Source organism: Juglans microcarpa x Juglans regia, chromosome 4D (assembly GCF_004785595.1).
Source record: "Juglans microcarpa x Juglans regia isolate MS1-56 chromosome 4D, Jm3101_v1.0, whole genome shotgun sequence".
NCBI classification, from domain to species: Eukaryota; Viridiplantae; Streptophyta; class Magnoliopsida; order Fagales; family Juglandaceae; genus Juglans; species Juglans microcarpa x Juglans regia.
The window spans coordinates 25,535,113-25,545,764 of record NC_054600.1 but is presented as its reverse complement, the minus strand read 5'-3'; the positions used below and the strand labels follow the sequence as shown (position 1 = coordinate 25,545,764).

The 10,652-nt window shown below is 35.4% G+C and overlaps 1 protein-coding gene and 1 long non-coding RNA gene across 4 annotated transcripts; both read left to right on the top strand.

Moving 5' to 3' along the window:
* Positions 1–3,102, top strand: LOC121259925. Its single transcript, XR_005939653.1, has 4 exons — positions 1–132; positions 2,052–2,150; positions 2,304–2,596; positions 3,019–3,102. It is a non-coding gene; the product is annotated as an uncharacterized LOC121259925 (long non-coding RNA).
* Positions 3,103–4,691: 1,589 nt separating this feature from the next.
* Positions 4,692–9,966, top strand: LOC121259924 (histone deacetylase 19-like). 3 transcript variants are annotated; one of them, XM_041161736.1, is made up of 7 exons: positions 4,692–4,852; positions 5,565–6,095; positions 7,561–8,001; positions 8,665–8,895; positions 9,235–9,305; positions 9,388–9,445; positions 9,605–9,966. In XM_041161736.1, exons 2-7 carry the CDS (start codon positions 5,568–5,570, stop codon positions 9,698–9,700), a joined length of 1,425 nt encoding a protein of 474 aa, XP_041017670.1. In that variant the 5' UTR covers positions 4,692–4,852; positions 5,565–5,567; the 3' UTR covers positions 9,701–9,966. The 3 variants fall into 3 exon arrangements, with proteins under 3 accessions (XP_041017670.1, XP_041017672.1, XP_041017671.1); XM_041161738.1 differs by lacking the exon at positions 8,665–8,895; XM_041161737.1 differs by lacking the exons at positions 9,235–9,305; positions 9,388–9,445; positions 9,605–9,966 and adding an exon at positions 9,057–9,228 and having other exon boundaries at positions 8,665–9,020.
* The last annotated feature ends 686 nt before the right edge of the window (positions 9,967–10,652 follow it).

Below are 10,652 nucleotides of genomic sequence, written 5' to 3'. Positions count from 1 at the left end.
GGCACAATCAAAATTGGAAGAAATGCACATGGAGGAGAAGGATGTCCAGAACAATCTGCAAAGAAAACTTCGTGGTCAATTGCTTTTCTTTGGCATCACTATGGGGCTGCTGACTGAGATCACCAATTCAAGGTAGTTCTTCCTGCAGAAGCATACATTGCCATTAAAATTTCTGTCTATTTACCATAATAACATCCAATTTAGATTTCTGTGATGATTGAAGATGTTCCAGCCCTTTACTGATTGTCAGGATTTTTCTAGTTATAATTACTGGAAGTTTGAAGCCATGTGCTTTATACAGGTTTTTTACAAACATCTGGGATTCCTTTGGACTGACATATAATGTGTCATTTGAGTTGAATCTGTTTGATAGACTAAAATTGGGGTGGTATGTAATATCAGTAACATCAACTCCAGGCAAGGTGTGAATTCAATTTCAATAGAGTTACACAAAATGGTTTCTTGTCATTTCAACCGATTTATTAGTTTGGCTGCACTAAATATCCATGTACATAAAGTTGATGCATGCAAGAGTGTTCTCAAAGGTTTGCACAACAACAAGGTTACCCAAAGGAAGTTGGATAGGGTTAGTTGCTATTGGAAATCTTCATATTACTTAATTTGATTGCTTTATTTAGGTAACAAACTCCAATTGAAGAAACATGATTATTTCCAGCTATAATGAACCTTTTCAAGTTTTAAAATATATTCCCCTTCCCAAGGTTGGCTTGGTGGTTCCTAACTTCCTACATTAGTCCCCCCCCCCCCCCCCCCCCCCCCCCCCCCCCCCCCCCCCCCCCCCCCCCCCCCCCCCCCCCACCCCCGCCACAAAAGAAAAAAAAAACCCAAAACTGCTATGATCATGTGTTGAACCCAAGGTTTCACGCATCATATAACTCTATATTTATTTATGGATTTTGATGATAACAAAGGAATTCAAGTGTAAAGGAGTTTCAAGTTGTTCACAAAATGGAGTCAAGGACATCAACAAATCAAGCATGAGCAAACAAGGGAACAAGGTTACAAGTGAAGCACTTAGAATATTTTTGTACATCTCTTTCAAAATTCGAAAAAGGTTTAAGGCTCCAAGAATCTTTTATCATGAAACATTAATTTTTATTTTTCACATGTGCATGATAGGTTTAAAAGTTTGAAATTTGGAAATTTGAAAGATTATTGATTGTCATTTTTCACATGTGTATAATATGTTTGAAAGTTTGAAAAATGATTCATACTCTTTTTGACATATGCAAAAAGTAGAAGCTTTTGGTTTTGAAAATTTTGTAAAGTGATTTATGCTCTTTTTGACATATGCAAAAGGTAAAATTTTTGTTTCAAAATTTTGAAAAATGAATGATATTGTCTTTGACAATTACAAAAGGAGAAACTTCTGTTTGAAATTTTTGAAAAATGAATGATTTTCCTTTTTGTCATTTGAATCTTTTTAAATTTGAGAATGAAGACTCATATGCCTTAACACTTGTTCATTTTGAGAGAGCTATAGTTTGCGTTGTATTGTTTTCATTTCATTCATTGAAGAGTGTACTCTAATAACCTACCTACTATCAGCTCTTGTATAAATAGTAAAAAGATGTGTGTAACCCTTGTGAGTGTAGTAGGAGTTCTATACAGGGAATAAATGAATCACCACTCGTAAGGTGATTGTAAGTGTAGAAGGTGCTTTACATGAATTCTTTGAAGCAGTACTACTCAAAGGTGTAATAGGTTGTTATCTTTACTTGAAGAAGGTTGAATAGTAAATTTGTAAATCCTCAATGGGTAGCTTAAGACGATGACGTAGGCAGTGAGACTGAATCTCGTTAAAATACTGAGTTTACATTTCTCTTAACCTTGCTCTTTATATTTATTGTTGCTTAGTATTCTGTTCACATTTTATATTGTGTATTTGATTTATAATTGTTAATTTTTTAAAGCAAACCCAATTCACCCCCCTCTTGTGTTAGTCATCTGGGCAACATCATATGTCCTAGAGAATGTCCTGGGAATAGCAAAGTATACTATTTTTGCTTAAATTCCTTTTGTATCTACAGGCAAAACTGATCCTTCTAAGATATGAAGCTGAAATTAAGTCAAATGCCTATTGGCTTGGATTGTTGGGCCACTTGCAGGCGGCTTTTGTTCCAAGGAAGGTGAAGTGGAAATATCTGACATTCAATCACCTATCCTCGATCAAGAAACAACCTATAGATATTAAGTAGATACTTTGCTGTTGAAAGTAAAAAATAATTATTCTTTTTTGCAATGGAAATTAGAATTTACCTTTTATGACGATGTTTGCTCAGGACATATCATGCATCAAAGATCTTATATCACAATATGAAGCTGCCAGCATTGAAGGCCTTGCTTATGATCAGTTGAAAGCAGATGATAATTCTTTATATTCATGTGTTGGGATTCCTGGGTCTCAGGCTGTTAACGAAATTACCAGTGAGGATGAATCGCATGAAGGCTTTCCTGGAGTTATTCCCATGGGACGTGTTTTATCTACAATTTCCCGGCCTACAGCATGAGCTTCCTAGATCACACTTTCTTTCTGTCTTGCTGTCTTGTAGGGAATATATACTGAACATCGAAGGTATGACTTTTAGTTCTCTGTAAAATGCATTTCTATATCTCCAATAACTAGCTTTAAGCTCCCAAATCCTATAGTTCTCTTTATATCATAATCATAACCCCATGAAGCAGTATGCTTATGTTTATGAGGAAGTGCTTGCCCATTTTGTAGGACATCATCGATCAGGGTATCTTCTATTTATTCTGATCACCAAAACCTGGCATCCCATGGTCTTCTTTCCTTAATGGCATCTTGTGACCTGAAGCAAAAGACAAGATGATGATTATGATGAGCACTAGATCAGATTCCTTGTTTGAAAGAATTGTTGTGAAAAAGCTCCTGGGTTCCATCTTTTGCTTCCTTACAGAGTATGAGATGCTGTGAATAAGGTCTCGGTAACAAAATAATGTAATCATAGACAGCTGTGCCTAGTCTTTTTGCAGCATCTTGACGTGATGAAGGAACAGACAGACAAACGTTTGCCAGCTCAAATTGTAACAGACAACCCCGAGTGCGTTAGTGCAGTCATTTTTGGTCTAGAATATGTAACATTATCAAACCTTTACCAAATTTTCGAAATATAGTTAGCTTTAGATACTATAATGATGAAATTATTGTGTGAAACTGCCCCCTTTTGAGCTGGGTAATAAGAGGCAAACACATTTTTAGCATTTGTCAGATTTACTTCCCATAAAAAAAAAAAAAAAAACATTCAGATGGGTATGGAGGGAACCTATGATAACCTAATTCATTGCCTTTGGACTTCGGGGATTCAAACAGTCCAAAGTGATAACCTAATTCATCAAGTTCTATTAATACTATTTATTATTATAAGTTCGGAGCTTTTTTTTTTTTTTTTTTATATACAAAGAGGGTGGGGGATTTTAACCCAAGTTTTGCATTTAGAGAACTGGATCATATGCTATCAGACTCTTGGCTAGAGCTATTTGATGTTGTTCCAATATTAGTGATATTATGTAATTATCAGAAAAGGAATCAGTGTAGCTTTTTGTGTTATTGTAATTGGTCTTCTCAATTTCTTGGCTAGATCAACGGCGGAGAAGACTCGAGAGTCGAGACATCTCTCTCTCTCTCTAAATTTTTGTTTGACACCTTTAGGTCCCATAATGTTTTTCCCTAAATCTTTGATTTGTAAATTTTTTTGGTTTTTTTTCTTGAATATTTATTTTTAAGTAATGTTATATACAAGTCTATAAATCCATGAGTCATTTGTAAAAAAAGTAGGCCTCACAATAAAAGATAGTGCATTTTTAAAGATAGAGTTTATTTTTTTATAAAAAGACTGCATGAGATTTGTGTAAATTATTACTCTTTATTTTTTTCCCACTGTGCTTCTGTATTCACACTTCACATAAAGATTCTCTCAATTTTACATTATAATGCAAAATATGAAATATTTTAATTATTACGTTTTTTAAGAAATATTTGAATAACAAACAAAATGAGCAATACCAGAGCTTAGACATTTCAACTGCCTGAACTATTAGTGACAAAACAAATTGGGGTTTCAAAATTTGGTAAAATATAAGACCTCGTTTGGTTATACAGTTTAGATAAGATGAAATGAAATGTTTTGTTAAAAGTCGAATAAAATATTATTATAATATTATTTTATTTTGAAATTTAAAAAAATTAAATTATTTATTATATTTTGTGTAGAAGTTTTAAAAAGTTGTAATAATTAGATGAGATAATTTGATTTTGTGTAACTAAATTAGCTCTAAGTGTATTTCTAAAAAAAACTTATGGGAAGGATAAAGGTTGATGTGATAAAATCATAATTATTTAACTTAAAAATAATAAGTGATATTTTATTTATTATATAGGATATAATTAAGCCCTCGTTTGTATTCGAAATTTGCATTAACTTATCTTATCTTATCATTACAATTTTTTTAAATTCTCATATAAAATATAATAAATAATTCAATTTTTTTAAAATTTAAAAAAATAATAATATTTAAAATAATATTTTAATAATATTTTATTCAACTTATCTAAAATTATCTTAACTCATTTATAAATCCAAATAAAGCATTTGTTTAAAAAAAAAAAAAAAAGGTCCAAATAATATAAAGTCCTGTTAAGAGAGTATTCTTATTAAACAAGTACTTCCAGTGTCTCCCACCGTTCTGTCTCAGCAGTAATAGAAAAGTAGTGAGGAGGCTCGGAGGCTCGGCGGTCGAAGTCGAACGCATCTCTCGAGTCTTCGCTTTCCTTGTCGGCAGCGCTAAGGGTCTCTCTCTGCTTGCGCTCGTATGTATACGAGTTTTATTCTCCACTACATTTAAGCTGTTTTTGTTTTTGAATCTCTAATGTTCTTGATTTTTTTTTTTTTTTTGCACGTTTTCTCGAGAATTGCTTTTTCGTTCAAGCGTCCGATAAACACTTCCGCCTTTTGTTTAATTTAACGCACTTTGGGTTTTTTTCTTATTTATTTCCTCTGTAGATTATAGATTATTGTGCTACTTTCCTTCTCTGTGTGAATTAGTCTTACTCTGAGCATACATCTTCTCATGTTTTCCGCTTTATTTGTGCATTGAGACCGACTTGTGTTCTTCTTCGTCTTCTATCCGAGTGATTAGGTTGTAGAGTTCAGTCTTAATTAGGTGATGAATCATGAATGCGCTTTCACGGAGTAATTGCCAACCTTTATATCATATGAGGATGTATTGTAGGCCTTTATTCTGTTTCTCATAATCAGGCGAGTCGGGGAATATGTACTCTAAGTCTTGGCTTCGTACCTTCAATGCCTGACCTGCTCGTTACTTTTAAAATCTGTTTAATTTATCTATTTTCTGTCATCTATTCATCTCAATTCCAAAGGAAGGGTTCTGAGTGGAACCGATTGCGGCTAGTTTTCTTAAGTGGAGAGTTGGAATCCCTTTTTTTTTCTGGTTTATTTCTTTGGACTTTCTCTATTATATACACATCGTTTGATTAGACTTCATCACTCACCTCTTCTCAGATCATGGAAAGCGGAGGCAATTCCCTTCCTTCTGGGCCAGACGGGGTGAAGAGAAAAGTTTCATATTTTTATGACCCAGAAGTTGGAAATTATTACTATGGACAAGGTCACCCAATGAAGCCACATAGGATTCGAATGACACATGCTCTCTTAGCCCACTACGGTTTGCTTCAGCATATGCAGGTCCTGAAACCCACTCCTGCCAAAGATAGGGATCTTTGCAAGTTTCATGCTGATGATTATGTTAGCTTTCTTAGGGCTATCACCCCAGAAACTCAGCAAGATCAGCTGAGGCAGCTGAAGAGGTTTAATGTTGGTGAAGAATGTCCTGTCTTTGATGGTCTTTACTCGTTCTGTCAAACTTATGCTGGGGGTTCAGTTGCTGGTGCTGTCAAACTGAACCAAGGAGGTTCTGATATTGCCATAAACTGGTCTGGTGGGCTGCATCATGCCAAGAAGTGTGAGGCTTCTGGATTTTGTTATGTGAACGATATCGTCTTGGCAATTCTGGAGCTTCTCAAAGTACATGAGGTTGGTGTACTTTCCTATTTAACGGAGTATTGTTTATTTTGGTGCATGCAAATGGGACCAAGTCTTTATTTTTTTCACTGGTGAGTTACTTTGGCACCTTGTGGGGGCTTGAATTCACAAACTTGATAAATTTCGTCTCAGCTGCTACTCATTGGCATTAATTGTCGAATGTCTGGATGCGAAATCATAAATAATCGGGGCAAAAACTCATGTCACTATTATCATTGTTTCTGTTTCTATCTACAGAACTGGAAGAAGGTTGCTTTCTATGTTATGTTTTGAGATGTGTAGCTTTTATGTAGCACACATAAAAATGTTTTTATCTAAGTTGTGTTTGTTGTTGATCTATGTCATTGTTGTTATTCATGGTTGAAAGCACAATTGTTATTATAACTTTAGAAGAGTTGCAGAGCTCTTTTCCTGTTGCAGCTTCCCTGTCGTACTTTCTATTCCTTTTTGTTTTTCTATTTTGAGATGAGCGAGCAACTTTTTTTTCCCGGGTTGAATGTTATAACCTAGTCATCAAGCCTGAGTAAATTGATATAATATTGTGTACTACACACTTAATACGCAACTAATGATGGTACAGTGTTTTTCCATTGCTTTGCAAGAATTTTAAATTGCTCTCCATCTACTTTGGCCTTCATTACCACTTTTGGAAAAGAAAAAAATCAACAAATCATGAGCCTTTTCTAGGAATTTATCATCAATGTTGCATTTGATTAACTATGTTTCATTAACAAAAATGATAGCATTGCTAGTATCATCATTATCACTGTAATAATAATAACGACAATAGCGATAGTAATAATAATGATAATAATAATTAGGAGACTGAATGCTTGAGGTACCGTCCACTAGTGTGTGTTTACATGGTGTGGAGCGATCAGTTTTTTTTTAGCAAGTTAATCAATTCCCTAGGATGCCTTCACAATGATATTTGAGTAGTTGTATTGCAATATTTTTCTTTCTTTCTTCTCTCTTCCAGGATGTCTTCCAAATGTTTAAAAAAAACCAAAATTCTCAATTCTTATAGTTGCTTTTGGATATGGAGTCGTAGTGTGAAATCAGTTCTAGGACCTAATCAATCGTGAGGTTTCTTTTGCATAATCAGTCATTCCAGTTACAAAATTTCTGTTTCAGCTATGATTGAGATGAAGTGGTTCTTGAACTAATTGATTACTGACAAGTGGTTTCATTGAACAAGGTATAAAATGCTGCTTATATGTAAACGCTTGTGTGACTTCCATTGACTGCTGAAACCAATCATTTTAATTTCACGATCACCATTAGTTTTGCTGTCTTTAGTTGGCTGCTTGGATTCTAAGGTTTTAGCTAGTTGAAAAGGCCTTTGCGTATTTGTAACGCAAACAATGACTTATTTTTCTATTAGCATGCAAAATATTATCTACTGATTTCTGCCAAGTAGTCTGGAATATAATTCCACATTCTCATATCAATGCAGCGTGTTTTATATGTGGACATTGATATCCACCATGGCGACGGTGTGGAGGAGGCTTTTTACACAACTGATAGGGTCATGACGGTTTCATTTCACAAATTTGGAGACTATTTCCCTGGTACAGGTGATATTCGTGATATTGGATATGGCAAAGGGAAATATTATTCTCTCAATGTACCCCTTGACGATGGCATTGACGATGAGAGCTACCAGTCCTTGTTTAGGCCAATAATAGGGAAAATGATGGAAGTTTTTCGGCCTGGTGCTGTGGTTCTACAATGTGGTGCTGACTCTCTATCTGGTGACAGATTAGGGTGTTTCAATCTATCAATTAAGGGCCATGCGGACTGTGTCAGATTTATGAGATCTTTCAATGTTCCGCTCCTATTGCTGGGTGGAGGTGGGTATACGATACGAAATGTTGCTCGTTGCTGGTGTTATGAGGTAATCTATGTTTTGATGCAATTATTAAATGTCCTTTAGATGAACCTTTATACCTGATTGATAGAAGAAGCTTAATTTTGGATGTCTAGTTTTGGTTGCTGCATGATAAACACATTTAACTGATACTTCGTAAAATGCTGCAGGCTGACATATAATTTTGGAAACACTAGTTTAATTCTAATGTTTTTTTTTTTTTTTTATAAGTAATCGATATTATATAAATAGAGATAGGCAAAACCCAAGTACACAAGATGATAGTCTAATTCTAATGTTACGAAATACTTTGCAGTATATTTACAAGTATCCTAACACTGAGGAGCGTATTGGAATATATAATGGAAATTTGAATTTGTTCAAATTTTTTATTTTCTGAGTGTTGCATTAATCATGCTTTTGGGGTTTGATTGTCCTTAAGCTTCATTCTTGAATAGGCAGTTTTGTTCCGTAAGTTGGTCTTGCTGCTGCTGCATTCCAGATCTCTTTGGGTGGAAGTTCAATATGTAGATTCTTGACATTTGAATGAATGAGAGGCAGAAATTTTATATTGACGTCTCCAACCCACATTAATAAGTCATATGCTTGCTGTATAAGACTATTTGCTTATATTTTGTTAACCTCCTCTCCACTTATATATATATATATATCATATTATCTGTTGAGCAGACAGGTGTTGCACTTGGGATGGAACTTGATGATAAGATGCCGCAGCATGAATATTATGAGTACTTTGGCCCAGAATATAATCTTCATGTAGCTCCAAGTAACATGGAAAACAAAAACTCTCGTCACTTACTGGAAGAGATTAGGGCAAAACTTCTTGATTATCTATCAACGTTGCAACATGCCCCAAGTGTCCAGTTTCAAGAGCGACCACCTGATACAGAGCTTCCAGAGGTTTGTCTTTGCATCTCTTATTATCATTACATTGCTATGAAGTTTTCTTATTTTTTTTCTTTTCCTTCATTGTACTGAGTTTTTATTTTGGTAACTGTTGTGCCCTTGTTTAATTATTATTATTATTTTTTTACTTATCAAAAACAAAAATTTATCATAATTTTTTCGTTGGGAGGTAGATGGGGGAAGTAATTGGGCTGTTTGTACCCTAACAAGAATATGACGTGTAGTGAAACTTTTCAAACTTTGAGTTCATGGCCACCCTGGTGTACGGTGGCTTCACTGCTGTATATGTAGAGTTTGCATGTAAGTTAATGGCCGGAAGTGTTTTGTATTCAGGTGGATGAAGATCAAGACGACGGAGATAAAAGATGGGATCCTGATTCTGACATGGAGTCTGATGACGACTGGTATTCAGTTTCTTGTTCATCATCTTCTTCTCCTCCTCCTCTGTCTCGTGGCTGCTAACAACTGTCTTTCTCTGTCATACAGTAAGCCTTTGCCAAGTCAAGTGAAGAGAGAACACATCGAACCTGGACGCACAGACTCAGTATGTCCAGCTCTATCATCTTTTTGCGCTGTAATTACCAAATTTTTTCTCACAATTCATTGTAACGATGCATGCATGCTTCAATGTAATGTCTTTAATTTGGGAGAGACCTTTGAGTCAACACCCAACTTGTGGCAATAATTAACTATTCATTTTCAGGCAACTAATATGATGGCAATAGATGAGCCACGCATCAAAGTGGAGCAGAATAACTCAAACAAACCATCCGATCAACACGCTGAGATGAACTCATGACCAAGGATGTCCAGCATTCCTCTCTGACGTGCAATATATGTTCACTTGTAGTTATAGTGGATTTACTCAAGGCATTGATACACTGCTTCTATGATGTGGGTGTTTGAAAACTTATTTATGAATGAGCGTGAAATGGTCCATTGGAAGCACGAGCTATTAGTTCTAGCCATCTTTGTGCATATTTCAACGATTGTAAAGTTTGAGTAGCAGCAGTACATTATAGCAGTTTTGGGTAGTATTTAATGGATAGACCATGATATTGTTGATGATAGGTCTATATGATGATGCCAACATTTTCTCCTCTTTGATCAATTATTCGTGTTTGAGTAATTCTACTCTTAAGCCTTCTGTGTCTCCAACACCAAACACCAGGATGATGTGGAGTTATTTTTATTTTTACCCACCCCATATCGAGGCGCCCTCCACACCCGAAATTTTCATGGACTTCTTTTTATTATTTTTCTCCTCCCCTGGCCTCTGCGTTTTACCCACCTCCTACCTAGGCGCCCTCATCATCCAGGTGACCCATTTACTCCAAGGTTCTCTCTCTTTTCTCTGCAGTATATTCGTGCCCAAATCCACCTTCGCCCTTCTCTTTGGAACTTCCACTTCAATTAAAGCCTCTTCAATCTTCCACGCTTTTGAAATTCATATATACCCACTCGAAAGTTTCAAGCTCTCTCCTGGGATCAACTTTATAATATAGTTTATTCTTTTGGCAAAACCAGTGTTGTTAGAGACTTTGAATGATGGCTCAAAAGCACTTACACGAGCTATTGAAAGAAGACCAAGAACAATTTCTTCTCAAGAACTACATTACCGATAGACGCTGTCAGCTCAAAAGGTCCTCACCCAAGACCCAGTTAGAAATCAAGAAACGAAAACCCATCTCCAAAACCCCAAGCTTTCCGGGAAACTTTCGCAAAAACATTTCAAGCATCAACATTTCATT

Excerpts from the sequence above, each read along its gene's own strand:
- LOC121259924 (XM_041161736.1), top strand. The coding sequence starts at position 5,568 with ATGGAAAGCGGAGGCAATTCCCTTCCTTCTGGGCCAGACGGGGTGAAG. Across the intron at positions 8,896-9,234 it reads CTGATACAGAGCTTCCAGAG|GTGGATGAAGATCAAGACGA; the intron begins GTTTGTCTTTGC and ends TTTTGTATTCAG. Across the intron at positions 9,446-9,604 it reads AACCTGGACGCACAGACTCA|GCAACTAATATGATGGCAAT; the intron begins GTATGTCCAGCT and ends ATTCATTTTCAG.